Source organism: Balaenoptera musculus, chromosome 11 (genome assembly GCF_009873245.2).
Source record: "Balaenoptera musculus isolate JJ_BM4_2016_0621 chromosome 11, mBalMus1.pri.v3, whole genome shotgun sequence".
NCBI lineage: Eukaryota > Metazoa > Chordata > Mammalia > Artiodactyla > Balaenopteridae > Balaenoptera > Balaenoptera musculus.
In genome coordinates, this window is record NC_045795.1 from 64781593 (window position 1) to 64802879 (window position 21287).

The window sequence follows — 21287 nt, forward strand, 5'->3', positions numbered from 1 at the left end:
TTTGTCTAGTACAGACCTTGTCATACACAGACACTAAATGTAAATGGGCTAAATGAATGATTTCCTATTACCTGGGCTGGAAAGGACTAAAAGCCATGACCCCTTTCTTGGGTATATCATCTCATCAACTCACATCTGGCCACCAATTTAAGTTGAATTATAACAGGAATATAAAACTATTCTGACACCAACTGGTGAACTTCAATACAATTCTGATGCTAATGACCCAGAGTAGCATCAGATTCCATAGTTCAAGGACATGGTTCCCAACAAGACTGTCCTTACTCCAGCTGCACTTTGGTGGTCCGCAGGCCAACAACATTTCCGAACAACTGGCTACAAATTCAGAGGTTCCCACAAATCCTCAGGTTTGATTTGCTAGAACAACTCACAGAACTTTAGAAAGCACTATACTTATTATTACAGTTTTATTAGAAAGGATACAAATCAGGACTAGCCAAATGAAAATACACATAGGGCAAGGTCTGGAAGGGTCCTGAACACAGAGTTTCCATGCTCTCTCCTCATAGAATCAGGGTGCATCAGGGACTTCCCTGGTGCTCCAGTGGTAAAGAATCTGCCTTCTGATGCAGGGGACACAGGTTCGATCCCTGGTCTGGGAACTAAGAGCCCACATGCTGCGGGGCAACTAAGCCCGCGGCACCACAACTACAGAGCCCAGGCGCCTCAACAAAAGAGCCTGTGGGCCGCAAACCACACAGCCCACGTGCCCTGGAGCTCGCATGTCACAACTAGAGAGAGAGAAACCCACACGCCACAACTAGAGAGAAGCTAGCATGCCACAGCTAGAGAGAAGCCCGCACACCAAAAAGAGCCCACGTGGCACAACGAAAGATCCCATGTGCCACAACTAAGACCCGATGCAGCCAAAAAAAAAAAAAAGGAATCAGGGTGCATTATCCTCCTAGCATATCACCAACCAGGAAGCTCCACCAAGCTCTGATGTTCAGAGCCTTATTGGGGTTTCATTCCATAGATATGATTGACTGAATCAGGGGCCATGAGATTAACCTCCATCTCCAGCCCCTCACCTTTCCCCAGAGGTCAGATTGGCTCAAAGCCCCAGTGTTCTAATTACATGGTTGGTCTTTCTGGTGACCAGGCCCCATCTTGAATCATCTCATAAACATAAACTCAGGTGTGATCCAAGAGGGCTCATGAGTAACAAAAACACTCCTACCACTTGGGAAATCCTAAGAGTTCTGGAAGTTCTGTGCCAGGAATCTGGGACAAAGGCCAGACACATTCTTTACTATTCAACAAAAACAAACTGTGAAAACTCCCTAGCCAACTTACAAAAATAAAGACAAGCATTTAAAAAGATATGCAAGACCACTCATTTTAGGGTGCTAAATCCCATTCTCACTTATTATCATTTCAGATACCACTCATCTACTAGACTTATATACCATTTTTACAATTTGGTATGCATTAAATTGAATCATACTCTGAGAATTATCTACAGATTGCTAGAAAAAAACCCTGGAGCATCACCAACCAGATGGGGCTTCTCCTTCTGGTTGAGAAACCAACCCATTAGTTGAGCAATGGACACTTGGTCTGGTAATGGCAAGACAAATCAGCTGCCCTGTTAATGATCATGGAGTCACCAAACAAAAAAGCTTCAATAATCTTTCTGAAAAGAGCCATCAAGAACATGACAAAATGTGATAAATATATCTATTTACAGCATGAAGCAAATTCTCCTCTAATCATAATTTTACTTTTGTTTAAAAATAATGGATGCCTCAAAAAAAGTGTTTAATTATAACACTGCAAACTGAACAATAATTCTCCAGCCACTGGTTTATCCAAAAAATCTTTATCCAAATTTTGACATCACTAGTCACTGTCTTCACATACAATATCTTGTGGGTATCACATCTTAAAACTGTTGTTAACGAATTCCCTGGCAGATATCAGGTCTTGGACTAAGAAAAACTCAAGCCATCTATTTTTGAATCTCAAATTCATTTAAATGGAACCTCAAATGCAAAAGAAAAATTACAAGCTAAACACGCCTACCTTTTTTAAAATTCCAGAGTCATACACTAAATTTTACACTAAACAGGAAAAAATACATGAGAAAAACTTATTGTGAGAATATAATACACAAGAACAGCCCTAGCAGACCACATGTTTTTATCTTTTTTAATTTGAAGAATAATTAACTTACAATATTATATTAGTTTCAGACGTACAACACAGTAATTTAATATACTTATATACTACAAAATGATCACCATGGTAACTCGTTACCTTCTGTCACCATAAAAAATTATTACAATGTTATTAACTATATTCCCTATGCTGTACATTACATCCCTGTGACTTACTTGTTTTATTACTAGAAGTCTGTACCTCTCAATCTCCCTCACCTATTTCATTCATCCCCCAACTTCACTCCCCTATGGTAACCACCAGTTTGTTCTCTGTATCTGAGTCTGTTTTAGTATATTTGTTCATTTGTTTTATTTGTTAAATTCCACGTATAAGTGATATCATACAGTATTTGTCGTTCTCTGTCCGACCTATTTTGCTTAGCATAATACCCTCTAGGTCCATCCATGTTGTCATAAATGGCAAGATTTCATTCTCTTTTTTAGCTGAGTAATATTCCACTGTGAATATATACCACATCTTCTTTATCCATTCACCTATCAATAGGCACTTAGGTTGCGTCATCCTTATCTTGTAAATAATGCTGCCTTGAGCGGAGCGGTGCATTTATTTTTCTGAATTAGTGTTTTTGTTTTCTTTGAAAAAATACCTGGAAGTGGAATTGCTGGGTCATATGGTAGTTCTATTTTAAATTTTTTGAGAAACTTCTATACTGTTTTCCCTTAGCTTAAATATTCACCTCTATGAGATTCAAGTAAGTAAAAGACAAGGTCTTGAATCAAGGGCACAAATAAGTAAAACCTTAGGGCTTCCCTGGTGGCGCAGTGGTTAAGAATCTGCCTGCCAATGCAGGGGACATGGGTTTGAACCCTGGTCCAGGAAGATCCCACATGCTGTGGAGCAACTAAGCCCGTGCACCACAACTACTGAGCCTGAGCTCTAGAGCCTGCGCACCGCAACTACTGAAGCCCGTGCACCTAGAGCCTGTGCTCCACAACAAGAGAAGACACCACAAAGAGAAGCCCGTGCACCACAACGAAGAGTAGCCCCCGCTTGCCGCAACTAGAGAAAGCCCGTGCGCAGCAACGAAGACCCAATGCAGCCAAAAGTAAATAAATAAATAAAAGAAGTAAAACCTTATATTACCCTTTAAATTAAATAACAGCTAAAACATATAACACTCCTCTCCAGTTTCTGAATATGAGATGTCCCCAGTTTTTCTCTCCATTCTAAGCCACCTCCCCACCTGCCATTCTAGGACCTTGCTCCATCAGATGTTACCTCTCCACTGGCTCATTTCCCTCTGCATGTGAACATGCTAATGGTGACTCTAACCTAATAAAACAAAACCAAAGACCTTCCCTCATACCTGTACTTCTTCAAGCTACCACCAGGTCCTTTCTTTACTTCTTCAAAATGTACTCCCCATTCCTCGTCTGAGTCTTCTGCAGCCCCCATCTCCCTCCCTCCCTGTCTCTCTCTCTCTCTCTCCCACACACACACACACACACAAACTCCCTGACCCACTGGCACCTGACCTCTTCTACCACAACCCCACTGAAGCCTCTATCCTATCCCTAGAATTACAGCTGGGTCCAATCATTTCAACACTGGCCTTACCCAACTTGACCTCTTCACTGCTTGCAACACCACTGACGCCCAGTTAGTTCCTACCTTAGCTCCCATCTCTGTGCTCCCACAATATACTCTGTGATAGCAGTCTCCCAAATCAGCTCCTCAGTCATAAACTCACTCATGTACTCAACAAGATCTTTTTAAGTATACACTATAGGCCTGGCTGTATGCTAAGTGCTGAAGACAAAACAAAGAAAATGAAAATTCCCCATCCTCACAGAGCTTCTCTTCTACTGAGAGAAAAATAACAAAAAACAAATAAGAATTCTAGATCATTACTTGAGCTCTAATGTAACCACGTGGGGTGCTACTGAACCCCAACAACAGAGGGACCCGCTCTAGGCAAGGCAATCTGGAAAAGCCTCTCTAAAGCTGAGGCTTAAATGAAGAAGAGGAGCCAGTTGGTCAGAGCCACAGAAGAAAGATTCAGGAAGGACCAACAGCAATCACAGACTACTTAGAGAGAGAAAGAGCCTGGCAACAAGTGTAGCAGGCAAGGATGGATAGGGCTAGAGAGAGAAGGTAGAGAGAAAAATATGGATCAAATCTTGCAGGACTGTGTGAACCACAGAAGATATGTGAATTTCATTCCACTTGCAATGAGGGGATTTGAACTGAAGATTGATATGATCTGGTCTCCATTTAAAAAAAATCTCCCTGGCTACTGGGTGGAGAATGAACTAGAGAGAGCAAGGCATTTGAGATAAGAAACTTCTGTGGTTGTCCAAGGAAAAGAAGAGAGCTAGGGTAGAAACACAGAAAAAGCAGACTAGGTATGAAACTCAAAGCACAGCAACAAAAGAAAAAAACAGATAAACTGAACTTTATCAAAATTTAAAATGTGTGCTACAAGAGTGTAAAAAGACAACTCACAAAATGGGAAAAATATTTGTAAATCACATATCGGGTAAGAAACTAGTATCCAAAATATATAAACAACACTTACAATTCAACAACAAAAAGACAAATAACCCAATTAAAACATAGACTCAGGACCTGAATAGACACTTCTCCAAAGAAGATATACCAACAGACCACAAGCACATGAAAAGATGTTCAACATTATTAGTCATTAGAGAAATGCAAATCAAAACGACACCAAAGGGGCTTCCCTGGTGGTGCAGTGGTTAAGAATCCACCTGCCAATGCAGGGGATACGGGTTTGAGCCCTGGTCCGGGAAGATCCCACATGCCGCAGAGCAACTAAGCCCATGAGCCACAACTACTGAGCCTGCGCTCTAGAGCCCACGAGCCACAACTACTAAGCCCACGTGGCACAACTACTGAAGCCTGCGTGCCTAGAGCCTGTGCTCCTCAACAAGAGAAGCCACCGCAATGAGAAGCCTGCGCACCACAACAGAGTAGCTCCCACTCCACCACAAGTAGAGAAAGCCCGCGTGCAGCAACGAAGACCCAACGCAGCCAAAAATAAAATAAATAAATTTTAAAAATAATAATAATACTGTATTGTATATTTGAAAGTTGCTAATAGAATAAATCTTAAAAGTTCTCATCACAATAAAGTTTACCTGTGAGGTGATGAATGTTAACTAATCAGTTCACAATATATACATATACGAAATTATGTCATATACTGTAAACTAATACAATGTTATATGTCAATTAAATCAACTATACTCCAATATAAAATAAAAATTAAAAAAAATTTTTTAATTTCCCAGTCTGATATTGTGATATAACAAGAAATATATATTTGGTTTTCAGCCCAGATTCCTGGCAGAGCTCCTGAAACCTCTGAAATTTCCTCAGTGATAGAGGTGAGAGGAGAGTCTTTTGTTATTCAAAATAAGCCCCTTTCAACCAAACTGAGTTTATGCTAATGAGGTGACACTTGAAAGATGAAGACCAGTTATGAGAAGAACAACCCTGTGATTAGATGGTTGGAAATTTCAGCCCTACACCTTGACCTACAGGGAGGGACGATGAGCTGGGGATTGAGTTCATCCTTGATGATTTAATCAATCATGCCTATGTAATGCACCCTCCATTAAAAACCCTAAATGAAGGGGTTCTGAGAGCTTCCAGGTCGGTGAACACATTGAGGTGTGGGAAGGTGGTGTGCTCGAGGAGGGCACAGAGGTTCTGTGCCCCTTCCTACATACCTTGACCTATGCATCTCTTTCATTTCGTTGTACCTAGTTGTATCCTTTATAACAAGCCAGTAACAGTAAGTAAAGCACTTTCCTAAGTTCTGTGAGCCATTTGAGCAAATTATCAAACTTAAAGTGGGGTCACGGGAACCCCAAATTTATAGCTGGTCAGTTAGAAGAACAGGAGGCCTGGATTTTTGATTAGCGTCTGAAGTAGAAGGCAGTCTTTTGGGACTGAGCATTAACCTGTGCAGTCTGCACTAACTCCAGGTAGTTAGTGTCAGAAGTGTCTTGAGTAGAGAAACAACAGTTTTTCCTTTACCTAGTATCTTTGTTAACAGTATATCCCCCTAGTACACCAAGAATCATACCAGGTTCACCCCAGGTCAGGGTGAACCTTGACTTTCCTTTCTTCCTCACCTTCTAATAGTAGGGATTCAATAATTCTTATCAACTCTATCAAAATAAGTATCTCAAATATACAGTCCCACACTGAACATAAGCAGACATTAGATGAAGATAAAGGTTCAACATTCTTAAAATGAATAAAATTGAAAGTAAAACACTGAGAAAATTTTTCCAAAAGTTAATTCTTTTCAAAAAATTTTAATACCTTGTGCTTCAAGTGTACAACAAATTTGGGTGATCATTTCATAATGTATGCAAAATGTCAAAACATGATGTAGTACATCTGAAACTAACATAAAATACAGTATGTCAATTGTATTTTTTTTTAATTTTTATTGAAATATAGTTGATTTACAATGTTGTGCTAGTTTCAGGTGTACAGCAAAGTGATTCTGTTATACATATATATATACACATATTCTTTTTCAGATTCTTTTCCATTATTGGTTATTACAAGATAACATTAAATAGAGTTCCCTGTGCTATACAGTAGGTCCTTGTCGGTTATCTCTTGTATATACAGCAGTGTGTATATTTCAATCCCAAACTCCTAATTTATTCCTCCTCTCTTTCCCCTTTGGTAACCATAGGTTTGTTTTCTATGTCTGTGAGTCTATTTCTGTTTTGTAAGTAAGTTCATTTGTATCATTTTTTTAGATTCCACATATAAGTGACATCATATGATATTTGTCTTTCTCTATCTGACTTACTTAACTTAGTATGATAATCTCTAGGTCCATCCATGTTGCTGTAAATGGTTTTATTTCATTCTTTTTTATGACTGAGTGGTATTCCATTGTGTGTGTGTGTGTGTGTGTGTGTGTGTGTGTATCTCACATCTTCTTTGTCCATTCATCTGTCAATGGACACTTAGGTTGCTTCCATGTCTTGGCTATTGTAAATAGTGTTGCTATGAACATTGGGGTTCATCAACTGTATTTTAATTTTTTTAACTGTACAACAAATTTGGTATTCATACATATTGCTGGTAACTGTGTATATTGATTGACACAATCCTTCTGAAAAGTAATATGACCATGTAGTACTTACTAAATGCCAAAAAATGTATCTTCTGACACAATAATTCTGTTTCTAGAAATCTATTCTAGGTAAATAAGTCAAAAATGAAAAAAAAAAAAAACCTTATGCACTCTTTGAGAAGATACAGTCACAGCTGCAGCAGAACTCAGGTCTGCAGCTCTTGCTTCCGGCTTCTGCTCCCAACTCACCACTGTTGGCTTTCCCCAAGGAACAAGTCTATGAGGAAGCCTCACCACAGCCATGGCTCTTAAATATAACAGAAAACCACCCATGGGACCAGAAGTGGTGATTTACCAAACTAGAATTACCCTAACCAACCACAACGTAAATCTCTGTTGAAGGCGTGTGCTGACTTGATCAGAGGAGCAAAGAAAAAGAATCTCAAAGTGAAAGGATCAGTTTGGATGCCTACCAAGACTATGAGAATCACTACTTAGAAAAACTCCTTGTGGTAAAGCTACTGACTTGGGATCTTTTTCAAATGAGCATCCACAAGCAACTCATTGACTTGCACAGTCTGAGATAATCAAACAGATTATTTTTGTCAGTACTGAGCTAGGAATCAAGGTTGAAGTCATCATTGCAGATGCTTAAATCAACTATTTTAATAAATTGTCAGTTGTTAAAAAAGAAGCTGGGGCTTCCCTGGTGGCACAGTGGTTAAGAATCTACCTGCCAATGAAGGGAACACGGGTTCAAGCCCTGGTCCGGGAAGATCGCACATGCCGCAGAGCAACTAAGCCCGTGCGCCACAACTACTGAGCCTGCGCTCTAGAGCCCGCGAGCCACAACTACTGAAGCAAGCCCACGCGCCTAGAGCCCGTGCTCCACAACGAGAAGCCACCACAATGAGAAACCCGTGCACCAGAACAAAGAGTACTCCCGCTCGCCGCAACTAGAGAAAGCCAGTACACAGCAACGAAGACCCAACACAGCCAAAAATAAATAAATAATTAAATAAACTTATTTTTAAAAAAAGAAGCTGTATGCATTAAAAAAAAGTTTATACTAGTAAATATTTGGAGGCAATCTAAATGGGGAATAATTATTATTATTTATAATAATAATATAATATACTAAATTTGCAAAATACAGTAGAAAAATCATTATGACAACAAAATACTGGCAAACGAAATCCAGCAGCATATTAAAAGGATTATACCTTACACCATGACCAAGGGGATCTATCCCAAGAATGCAAGGTTGGTTCAACATATAAAAATTAAAATGTAATATACCACATATTAAAAGAATGAAAGGGAAAAAAAACACATGATGATCTCAATTGATGCAGAAAAAGCATCCGACAAAATCCAACACCTGTTTGTACTCAACAAACTAGGAATTAAAGAGAATTTCCTCAACATGGTAAAAGTATTTATGAAAAATCCACAACTAACATCTTACTTAATGGTAGAAGACTGAAAAAATTTCCCCTAGATCAAGAACAAGACAAGGACGCCTGCTTTAGTCACCTTTATTCAGCACACTACTGAAAGTCCTAGACAGAGCAATTAGGCAAGATAAATAAAAGGCATTCAAATTGAAAAGGAACAAATAAAACTATTCACAAATTACATGATCTTATATATAGAAAATCCTAAAGAATCGACAAGTTGCAGGGTACAAGATCAACATACAAAAATCAGTTGTAGTTATATATATTCACAATCAACAATCTGAAGATGAAATTTAAGAAAACAGGCCTTTTCTGGCAGAAATGGAAAAGCTGATCCTAAAATTCATATGGAATTGCAAGGAGTCCTGAAAATCCAAAACAATCTTGAAAAAGAAGAACAAAATAGTGGTGATGGTTACACAAAATAATGAATGTACTTAATGCATCTGAACTGTATACTTTAAAATGGTAATAATGTAAATTTTATATACATTCTACCACAATAAAAAACTCATTATGACATCTATGTGAAGAAATTTTTAAATGCTTACAGCCTTTTCTGTAAAAAATAAATAAGGCAAGAAAAAATTGAGAAGCAGTTCAGGCATGAAATAATATGAACAGTATAATGACATTAACTCCAGCCTAGAGTCAAACACTGCTTATGATATGGTCTTGGATAATCTCTAGGCCTCAATTTCCTCATCTGTGAAATGGAGATAACTATTATCCCTACCTTAAAAGATCAGGAGGATTCAATGAAATAATGCAAATAAATCACTGAACACTGAGCCTAATACAGAATAAAGGCTTAAAAAATGCTAGCTGTCCTAATTGCAGAACTGTATTTACGGTTACAATTATGTAAAATGTATGCTCTTGATGTGAAGGTCTCCTCCAGCTGTTATTTCCTGATCTAGTTGATGGGATACACAGTGTGTACACTTTATAAACAATCAAGCTGCATATTTATGATTTGTACCCCCTTTTGCATATATGTTTCACTTCAGAAACAGTTTACTTAACTGAAAAAGGTGATTGCACAACATTGTGAATGTACTTAATGCCACTGAACTGTACACTTAAAATGGTTAAAATGGCAAATTTTACATTATGTATATTTTACCACAATTTTGAAAAAGGAAAGAAAGCTGATTGTGGTGATGGTGTAGAGAATAGATGGGGCGGAGGAGAGAAGAGTGGGAGACCTACAGGATGCTCAGGTGCATCCAGTTAAGAATCAATAAAAACCAAACTCAAGGCAGGGACAGTAGGGAAGGAGAAGATGGGGGAGCCCAGAGATTAAAATAAATGAGAGAAAGAGAGAGAGAGAAGGAGAAAGTGACTGATTCCTGGGTTTCTTGCGGAAGAAATTAGAAGAAACAGCAGTGTGACACGTTAACGACATCAGTTTTAGGCTTCATGAGTTTGACAGATGAATGACAGGTGATGAGCCAACAAGATGAGCATAAATAGGTGTGTGTCTAGTAGACCAAGTTTTGAGCTGTAGTTTTGATTTTGAACGTTCAGGTTCAAGGCAGTAAACAAATGCTCAGGAAGAGAATTGCTCACTGAGGGAGAAATGGTAACAAACTAAATTTTGGGGATCATCAACAAACATTTAAAGGGCAGAAAGGAGGCCAAGTTGTGGATGAAGACCAAGGGGAATAAAGACACAGATGCCAAGGAGGGAGGCAGTTTCAAAGGGGGCTGGTTCAACAGTGTCAAAATCCTGCGGAAAGATCCAGATATGTGAACTGCAGGAATATTATTGTTAAGCAAGTCCCAAAAAAGTTCCACTAATGCAATTTAGACCAACTCCTACTGTTACGTGATATATACTGTGCAATAAAAAATGCTGGGGAAATATCCTAAGGAATCCACTAAACAACTACAAAACTAATAAACAAGTTCAGCAAGGCTGCAAGACACAAGGTCAATATTTGAAAAATTAACTGTATTTCTATACACTTGCAATGAGCAATCTGAAAATGAAATTAAGAAAACAATTCCATTTACAATCACACCAAAAGGAATAAATTACTTAGGAATAAATTTAACAAAAGAAGTGCAAAACTTATATTCTGAGAACCACAAAATATTTGTAGTTCTTTCCTTTTTTGAATTTTTGAATTTTATTTCATTTATATTTTTATACAGCAGGTTCTTATTAGTCATCCATTTTATACATATTAGTATATATATGTCAATCCCAATCTCCCAATTCATCACACCACCACCCCCGCCACCCCCGCCGCTTTCCCACCTTGGTGTCCATATGTTTGTTCTCTACATCTGTGTCTCAATTTCTGTCCTGCAAACTGGTTCATCTGTACTATTTTTCTAGTTTCCACATATATGCGTTAATATACGATATTTGTTTTTCTCTTTCTGACTTACTTCACTCTGTATGACAGTCTCTAGATTCATCCACGTCTCTACAAATGACCCAATTTCGTTCCCTTTTATGGCTGAGTAATATTCCATTGTATATATGTACCACATCTTCTTCATCCATTCGTCTGTCGATGGGCATTTAGGTTGCTTCCATGACCTGGCTATTGTAAATAGTGCTGCAATGAACATTGGGGTGCATGTGTCTTTTTGAATTATGGTTTTCTCTGGGTAGATGCCCAGTAGTGAAATTGCTGGGTCATATGGTAATACTATTTTTAGTTTTCTAAGGAACCTCCATACTGTTCTCCAGAGTGACTGTATCAATTTACATTCCCACCAACAGTACAAGAGGGTTCCCTTTTCTCCACACCCTCTCCAGCATTTGTTTGTAGGTTTTCTGATGATGCCCATTCTAACTGGTGTGAGGTGATACCTCATTGTAGTTTTGATTTGCATTTCTCTAGTAATTAGTGATGTTGAGCAGCTTTTCATGTGCTTCTTGGCCATCTGTATGTCTTCTTTAGAGAAATGTCTATTTAGGTCTTCTGTCCATTTATCGATTGGGTTGTTTTTTTTTTTAATATTGAGCTGCATGAGCAGTTTTTGGAGATTAATCCTTTGTCCGTTGATTTGTTTGTAAATATTTTCTCCCATTTGTCTTGTTGGTAGTTTCCTTTGCTTTGCAAAAGCTTTTAAGTTTCATTAGGTCCCATTTGTTTATTTTTGTTTTTATTTCCATTACTCTAGGAGGTGGATCAAAAAAGATCTTGCTGTGAATTATGTCAAAGAGTGTTCTTCCTATGTTTTCCTCTAAGAGTTTTATAGTGCCCAGTCTTACATTTAGGTCTGTAATCCATTTTGAGTTTATTTTTGTGTATGGTGTTAGGGAGTGTTCTAATTTCATTCTTTTACATGTAGCTGTCCAGTTTTCCCAGCACCACTTATTGAAGAGACTGTCTTTTCTCCATTGTGTATCCTTGCCTCCTTTGTTGTAGATTAGTTGACCATAGCTGTGTGGGTTTATCTCTGGGCTTCCTATCCTGTTCCATTGATCTATATTTCTGTTTTTGTGCCAGTAGCATATTGTCTTGATTACTGTAGCTTTGTAGTATAGTCTGAAGTCAGGGAGTCTGATTCCTCCAGCTCCGTTTTTTTGCCTCAAGACTGCTTTGGCTATTCGGGGTCTTTTGTGTCTCCATACAAATTTTAAGATTTTTTGTTCTAGTTCTGTAAAAAATGCCACTGGTAATTCGATAGGGATTGCATTGAATCTGTAGATTGCTTTGGGTAGTATAGTCATTTTCACAATATTGATTCTTCCAATCCAAGAACATGGTATGTCTCTCCATCTGTTTGTATCATCTTTAATTTCTTTCATCAGTGTCTTACAGTTTTCTGCATACAGGTCTTTTGTCTCCCTAGGTAGGTTTATTCCTAGGTATTTTATTCTTTTTGTTGCAATGGTAAATGGGAGTGTTTCCTTAATTTCTATTTCAGACTTTTCATCATTAGTGTATAGGAATGCAAGAGATTTCTTTAATTTTGTATCCTGCAACTTTACCAAATTCATTGATTACCTCTAGTAGCTTTTTGGTGGCATCTTTAGGATTCTCTATGTATAGTATCATGACATCTGCAAACAGCGACAGTTTTACTTCTTCTTTTCCAATTTGTATTCCTTTTATTTCTTTGTTTTCTCTGATTGCCATGGCTAGGACTTCCAAAACTATGTTGAATAATAGTGGTGAGGTGGACACCCTTGTCTTGTTCCTGATCTTAGAGGAAATGCTTTCAGTTTTTCACCATTGAGAATGATGTTTGTTGTGGGTTTGTCATATATGGCCTTTATTATGTTGAGGTAGGTTCCCTCTATGCCCACTTTCTGGAGAGTTTTTGTCATAAATGGGTGTTGAATTTTGTCAAAAGCTTTTTCCGCATCTATTGAGATGATCATATGGTTTTTATTCTTCAATTTGTTAGTATGGTATATCACACTGATTGATTGCCGTATATTGAAGAATCCTTGCATCCCTGGGATAAATCCCACTTGATCATAGTGTATGATCCTTTTAATGTGTTGTTGGATTCTGTTTACTAGTATTTTGTTGAGGATTTTTGCATCTATATTCATCAGTGATATTGGTCTATAATTTTCTTTTTTTGTAGTATCTTTGGTTTTGGTATCAGGGTGATGGTGGCCTCATAGAATGAATTTGGGAGTGCTCCCTCCTCTGCAACTTTTTGGAAGTTTGAGGAGGATGGGTGTTAGCTCTTCTCTAAATGTTTGATATAATTCACCTGTGAAGCCATGTGGTCCTGGACTTTTGTTTTGAGATTGGAAGATTTTTAATCACAGTTTCAATTTCATTACTTGTGACTGGTCTGTTCATATTTTCTATTTCTTCCTGGTTCAGTCTTGGAAGGCTATACCTTTCTAAGAATTTGTCCATTTCTTCCAGGTTGTCCATTTTATTGGCATAGAGTTGCTTGTAGTAGTCTCTTAGGATGCTTTGTATTTCTGCGGTGTCTGTTTAACTTCTCCTTTTTCATTTCTAATTTTATTGTTTTGAGTCCTCTCCCTCTTTTTCTTCATGAGTCTGGCTAATGGTTTATCAATTTTGTTTATCTTCTCAAAGAACCAGCTTTTAGTTTTATTGATCTTTGCTATTGTTTTCTTTGTTTCTATTTCATTTATTTCTGCTCTGATCTGTATGATTTCTTTCCTTCTACTAACTTTGGGTTTTGTTTGTTCTTCTTTCTCTAGTTCCTTTAGGTGTAAGGTTAGATTGTTTATTGGAGATTTCTTGTTTCTTGAGGTAGGTTTGTATTGCTATAAACTTCCCTCTTAGAACTGCTTTTGCTGCATCCCACAGGTTTTGGATCGTCGTGTTTTCATTGTCATTTGTCTCTAGGTATTTTTTGATTTCCTCTTTGATTTCTTCAGTGATCTCTTGGTTATTTAGTTACGAATTGTTTAGCCTCCATGTGTTTGTGTTTTTTACGTCTTTCTTCCCTGTAATTGATTTCTAATCTCATAGCATTGTGGTCAGAAAAGATGCTTGATATGATTTCAACTTTCTTAAATTTACTGAGGCTTCATTTGTGACCCAAGATGTGAGATCTATCCTGGAGAATGTTCTGTGCGCACTTGAGAAGAAAGTGTAATCTGCTGTTTTTGGATGGAATGTCCTATAAATATCAATTAAATCTATCTGGTCTATTGTGTCATTTAAAGCTTGTGTTTCCTTATTAATTTTCTGTTTGGATGATCTGTCCATTGGTGTAAGTGAGGTGTTAAAATCCCCCACTATTATTGTGTTACTGTCGATTTCCTCTTTTAGAGCTGTTAGCAGTTGCCTTATGTATTGAGGTGCTCCTATGTTGGGTGCATATATATTTATAATTGTTATATTTTCTTTTTGGATTGATCCCTTGATGATTATGTAGTGTCCTTCCTTGTCTCTTGTAACATTCTTTATTTTAAAGTCTATTTTATCTGATAGGAGTACTGCTACTTCAGCTTTCTCTTGATTTCCATTTGCATGGAATATCTTTTTCCATCCCCTCACTTTCAGTCTGTATGTGTCCCTAGGTCTGAAGTGGGTCTCTTGTAGACAGCATATATATGGGTCTTGTTTTTGTATCCATTCAGCAAGCCTGTCTCTTTTGGTTGGAGCATTTAATCCATTCATGTTTAAGGTAATTATCGATATGTATGTTCCTATGACCATTTTCTTAATCGTTTTGGGTTTGTTTTTGTAGGTCCTTTTCTTCTCTTGTGTTTCTCACTTAGAAAAGTTCCTTTAGCATTTGCTGTAGAGCTGGTTTGACGGTGCTGAATTCTCTTAGCTCTTGCTTGTCTGTAAATCTTTTGATTTCTCCATCGAATCTGAATGAGATCCTTGCTCGGTAGAGTAATCTTGGTTGTAGGTTCTTCCCTTTCATCATTTTAAATGTGTCATGCCACTCCCTTCTGGCTTGTAGAGTTTCTGCTGAGAAATCAGCTGTTAACCTTATGGGAGTTCCCTTGTATGTTATTTGTCATTTTTCCGTTGCTGCTTTCAATAATTTTTCTTTGTCTTTAATTTTTGCCAATTTGATTACTATGTGTCTTGGCATGTTTCTCCTTGGGTTTATCCTGTATGGGACTCTCTGCGCTTCCTGGACTTGTGTGGCTATTTCCTTTCCCATGTTAGGGAAATTTTCGACTATAATCTCTTCAAATATTTTCTCTGGTCCTTTCTCTCTCTCCTCCTTCTGGGACCCCTATAATGTGAATGTTGTTGCGTTTAATGTTGTGTCAGAGGTCTCTTAGGCTGTCTTCATTTTTTTTCATTCTTTTTTCTTTATTCTGTTCCACAGTAGTGAATTCCACCATTCTGTCTTCCAGGTCACTTATCCGTTCTTCTGCCTCAGTTATTCTGCTATTGATTCCTTCTAGTGTAGTTTTCATTTCACTTATTGTATTGTTCCTCTCTGTTTGTTTGTTCTTTAATTCTTCTAGGTCTTTGTTAAACATTTCTTGCATCTTCTCGATCTTTGCCTCCATTCTTTTTCTGAGGTCCTGGATCATCTTCACTATCATTATTCTGAATTCTTTTTCTGGAAGGTTGCCAATCTCCACTTCATTTAGTTGTTTTTCTGGGGTTTTGTCTTGTTCCTTCATCTGGTACATAGCCCTCTGCCTTTTCATCTTGTCTATCTTTCTGTGAATGTGGTTTTTGTTCCACAGGCTGCAGGACTGTTCTTCTTGCTTCTGCTGTCTGCCCTCTGGTGGATTAGGCTATCTAAGAGGTTTGTGCAAGTTTCCTGATGGGAGGGACTGGTGGTGGGTAGAGCTGGCTGTTGCTCTGGTGGGCAGAGCTCAGTAAAACTTTAATCCACTTGTCTGCTGATGGGTGGGGCTGGGTTCCCTCCTTGTTGGTGGTTTGGCCTGAGGCGACCCAACACTAGAGCCTACCCAGGCTCTTTGGTGGGGCTAATGGCGGACTCTGGGAGGGCTCACACCAAGGAGTACTTCCCAGAACTTCTGCTGCCAGTGTCCTTGTCCTCATGGTGAGACACAGACCCCCCCCCCCGCCTCTGCAGGAGACCCTCCAACACTAGCAGGTAGGTCTGGTTCAGTCTCCTATGGGGTCACTGCTCCTTCCCCCGGGTCTCGATGCGCACACTACTTTGTGTGTGTCCTCCAAGAGTGGAGTCTCTGTTTCCCCCAGTCCTGTCGAAGTCCTGCAATCAAATCCCACTAGCCTTCAAAGTCTGATTCTCTAGGAATTCCTCCTCCCTTTGCCGGACCCCCAGGTTGGGAAGCCTGATGTGGGGCTCAGAGCCTTCATTCTAGTGGGTGGACTTCTGTGGTATAAGTGTTCTCCAGTTTGTGAGTCACCCACCCAGCAGTTATGGATTTGATTTTATTGTGATTGCACCCCTCCTACAGTCTCACTGTGGCTTCTCCTTTGTCTTTGGATGTGGGGTATCTTTTTTGGTGAATTCCAGTGTCTTCCTGTCAATGATTGTGCAGCAGTTAGTTGTGATTCCGGTGCTCTCGCAAGAGGGAGTGAGAGCACGTCCTTCTACTCCACCATATTGAACAAATCAAACATTTGTAGTTCTTTAATTTAGAAATTAAAGAAGATCTAAATAAATGGGAAGACATCCCATACTCATAGATCAGAAGACTTAATGTTGTAAAAAGGCAATACTCTCCAAATTAATCTACAAATTCGATGCAATTTCTGTCAAAATCCCAGATGGCCTCTTTGCAGAAATTGACAAACTAATCCTAAAATTCATATGGAACTGCAAATAGCCAAAACAACTTTGAAAAAGAACAAAGTTGGAGAATTCACATTTCCTGATTCCAAAACTACAACAAATCTACAGTAATCGAACAGTGTAGTAGTGGCATACAGACAGATATACAGATCAATGGAATAGAACTGAGAGTTCAAAACAGACTCTCACATTTACAGTCAATTGATTTTCAACAAGAGTACCAAGACAATTAAATGGGGAAAGAATAGTCTTTTTATTTTAATTTTTTGTTTTTTTGTTTTTTGTGGCTGTGTTGGGTCTTTGTTGCTGCGTGCGGGCTTTCTCTAGTTGTAGTGAGCGGGGGCTACTCTTCGTTGCAGTGCAGGGGCTTCTCATCATGGTGGCTTCTCTTGTTGCAGGGTACAGGCTTCAGTAGTTGCAGCATGCGGGCTCTAGAGCACAGGGACTTCGGTAGTTGTGGCACATGGGCTCTAGGGTGCACAGGCTTCAGCAGTCGTGGCACACAGGCTCTGTAGTTGTGGCTCGCGGGCTTAGAGTGCAGGCTCACTAGCTATGGCACACAGGCTTAGCTGCTCCAAGGCATGTGGGATCTTCCGGGACCAGGGATCAAACCCGTGTCCCCTGCACTAGCAGGCAGATTCTTAACCACTGCGCCACCAGGGAAGTCCCAGAATAGTCTTTTTAATAAGTGGTGCTGGAACAACTGGATACCCACATATAAAAGAATGAAGTGGAACTTCCCTGGTGGTCCAGTGGTAAAGAACCCTCCTTCCAACGCAGGGGACACGGGTTTGATCCCTGGTCAGGGAACTAAAATCCCACATTCCACAGGGCAACTACTGAGCCCACGCACCTCAACTAGAGAGCCCCTCTGCAGCAAACTACAGAGCCCACGCACTCTGGAGCCCCCGCACAACAACTACAGAGCCCACACGCTCTGGAGCCCGCACACCACAACTGGAGAGAGAAAACCCGCACACCACAGCTGGAAAGAGTAAACCCGCGCGCCACAACCAGAGAGCCCGCACGCCACAAGTACTGAGTCCGCGTGCTCTAGAGCCCATGCACCACAACTAGAGAGAAGCCCGCACACTGCAATGACAGATCCTGCATGCCGCAACGAAGATCCCGTGTGCCACAACTAAGACCCAACACAGCCAAATAAATAAATAAATAAATTTATATAAAAACAAAAGTAAAACAACCTACTAAATGACAGAAAATATTTTAAAGTCATATATCTGATAAAGGATTTGTTTAGAATATACAGAGAACACTTACAACTTAATAATAAAAACACAAATAAACCAATTAAAAAATGGACAAAGGCTCGGAATAGACATTTCTTCAAAGAAGATACACAAATGACCAACAAACACATGGAAAGATGCTCAACATCATTATGGAACTGCAAAGCAAAACTACTGTGAGGTACTACAATACTTCCTACCCACTAGGCTGGCTATAATAATAAAGATAATGAGTGTTGACAAGGATGGGGAGGAATTAGAACCCTCAAGTTTTCTTTCTTTTTTTCATAATAGTCATCCTCATGGGTGTGAAGTGGTATCTCACTGTGTGCCATGTATTTTTAAGTTATTATCTGTAAATAGAAGTTCACCTTGTGTTGATTTCTATAATATACTTAGCACAGTCACTGAAGAGATATAAACAAACAAAAAATTTAAATACCAATAAAATAAAGCACAGGGTTACAAAGATTTAAGTCAATTCAACTTTCAAAAAGATATTAAAGATGACAAAGAATGAAGACATAACACAAAACAGTAAACTCTGTTTTACTCATCTGGGACTAATAGCTAAAATACTAATGTTTTGTGTAAATAAAAATTGTTGCAAAGCAAGTTACAGCTTTGTGATTTATTGTTATGACAGTGAAATTGTTGAGACTGTTGTGAGATTGTTGTCACGAACCCTATTTTAAAGATAAGTAAATTTGAAATCAAACAGGTTCCACAGCTTATCTTAGACCACAAAGCATTTCTGTGACAGAGATTTGGAAAATAATTTCTGATTTCCAGGTTTAAGGTGAAAAACTCATAATTTAATGTGCATTAAGTCAAGGGAAACACGGTAGAGAAATCTCCACTCTTAGCATGAATAAACTTAGGGAAGTTGTCCAGAACACTGAAGCTTACAACGTCCAACAGCGATGACCAATAATTAACTCTCTGCCAGCCTAACTTGAATGTGGATTCAACTCAGAACTAGGTTGTTGGGTTTTTTTTCAGTATGATCCAGTAACACTAAGACTCTAACTTTGCCTCTCAAATGTTTTCATTGTTTTGTTAAATTTTGGCTGTTCAAAAGTAGGGTAATTCTATTAAATTGACAAAGCCTATGTTGAAGCAATCACAGAAAATGGAAATGCTTTTTGACAATCTTGCTTAAATCAGATGTACAAGTGTTACTTGTCTTCTTTCCTGCACCCCATATGCGAAAGTTATTGTTTACCCTCACCAAACTTGATCCAATCATTTTAGCCAAATTAAAATATATATATATATACCCAGGGTCAACATTAAGAAATGCATATTCAAGTATTCAAGGGTGAAATACTGGGATATGCTTTAAAATTCTTCAGCAAAGGAGAAAAAAAAAGGTACAAATGAAACATTTCTGACAGATATTTCAACTGTGTAATGTGGGTATTGGCATATAGAAGGTTCATTTCACCTTTCCTATTTTTGTCTATGCTTAAAGTTTTTCACAATAACTTTTCACAAAATGAATTCTTTCCAAAGTTACCGTCCTCGTTAGGAAATACGAATCAGTGGATGTGAATGTTCTCTTCGGAACGAAACTGCGTGAAGGGTCTCCAGCCGAGGCGAGGCGGCCGTGGGCTCCACGCCCCTCGGGCCCCGCGCCAGCACGCGCGCCGAAAGCGCGCACGTTTTCCCTCGAGCTGAACCTCACAACTCGCTCTGTGCGCTCTAGAGCTCGCAGGACCGCCGAGCTCAATTTGGAAGTGGCGCACGCCGCGCTCACGCCGGCGGCTGGGGGAATCCGGACAAACTCCACTCGAGAGCTTCAAGGTCCCACGGCCCAGTGTGGCGGGCCTGGCCCCCAGCAGCCCCTCCTGGGTCTCTAGAGACCCTCGGCACCGCTCCCTCCGTACCCCCCACCGCGAACCTCGGCCCAGCCCTCCGCCTACCGTCCAAGTCCTCTTCGTCTTCCGACTCGCTGTCCGTGATCGCATCGGCGACAAGGCCAGGGCCGGGCCCTAGACCCTGGGAGCCGGAAGGAGGGGCGGCGGGCGGGGTGGAAGCTCTGGAGCGGGCCTCGCGCAGGCGGGTGAAGTAGTTCACCGCGAAGTCGACGAGGTCGGGCGGCTGCTGCCGCAACACCTCCACGGTGTAGCCCTGCAGCAGCTCTGTGAGCCCGGGCGGGATCTGGATGTGGCTCATGCCGGCGGCGGCAGGCGGGACCGGGCCGCCGGCGGCCACCGCCTGGGTGCTCCCTCACTCCGGCCTCTCGCCCCGCGCCCGCGAGGTCCCCTCACGCGCGACCCGGGTCGGGTCTTCCTCGCGCCACGCCGCCCTTTGTCCGGGTGTGCGTTTCCGGGCCGCACCACCCTACGCTGCTCCGGCTGGCCTGGTGCCGCCGCCGCTGTCACTAGGCAGCCGCCGCCGCCTCCGGCACAGACAGGCGGGCGAGCTGGATGGGCGGGGCGGGAGCCCGGGTTGTGACGCACGCGGCCGCGGGCGTGCGCGCTCCCGCCGAGCGCCGGACCTCAGTGCGCGTGCGCCAGTGGGCCGGCCGCCAGCCCGGCTGCCCGGGCAGTCTCCGGTCCAGGGGCAGGAAATGAGTGGTCTACCCGCTAAGCGGCGTCGTTAGTGCCTTTCACCTTTCTTCTTTCAATACACTCTAAGATCCAAACGTTTGCCAGCCCTTACTAGGCTCTGAGAGCCAGATGCAAGCATGCACATTACCACCCCGGTGTGGTTCCGGCTATGGTGGAAAACAAGAGGGCCCACTTTAGGGGGGTACATTCAAGCTGACTGCGAGGCCTGGGCAGAATCTAACCACAGGAAGATCTGGAGGAAAGCCATGTGGGCAAAGAGGACAGCAAGAGCAAAGCCATGATAAAGTCAGAACCACCCTGACCGCTGGGTGGCATAGTGGCATGACCATAGGACCCTCAGAAGTCCGGCAGGAAGTCTGTGAGATGTCAAAGGAGGAAGCCCTTGTAGGTAGTTGGAGTTTCAGTGATAAAGTAATTTGCGAGCCAAAGGCAGATAAATAAGCCTGGAAGAACTCAGTAGGCCAAACATGTTCCTTGAGAAAAGGGAATAAAGGCCCAGGGCAGGAACGACCACTGTGCCTGTTTCTCCTCTTGAGCATTCCCACCAGGATTC

At 40.6% G+C, this 21287-nt stretch overlaps 1 protein-coding gene across 1 annotated transcript in view; it reads right to left on the reverse strand.

Moving 5' to 3' along the window:
- Positions 1-20614, reverse strand: part of PRKAR2A (protein kinase cAMP-dependent type II regulatory subunit alpha) — a 78587-nt gene extending 57973 nt beyond the window's left edge. Inside the window, exon 1 of the mRNA XM_036868387.1 lies at positions 20084-20614. Within this exon, the coding sequence (XP_036724282.1) occupies positions 20084-20336 (253 nt within the window). The 5' untranslated portion in view covers positions 20337-20614. The remainder of the gene's footprint in view (positions 1-20083) is intronic.
- Positions 20615-21287: the final 673 nt, after the last annotated feature.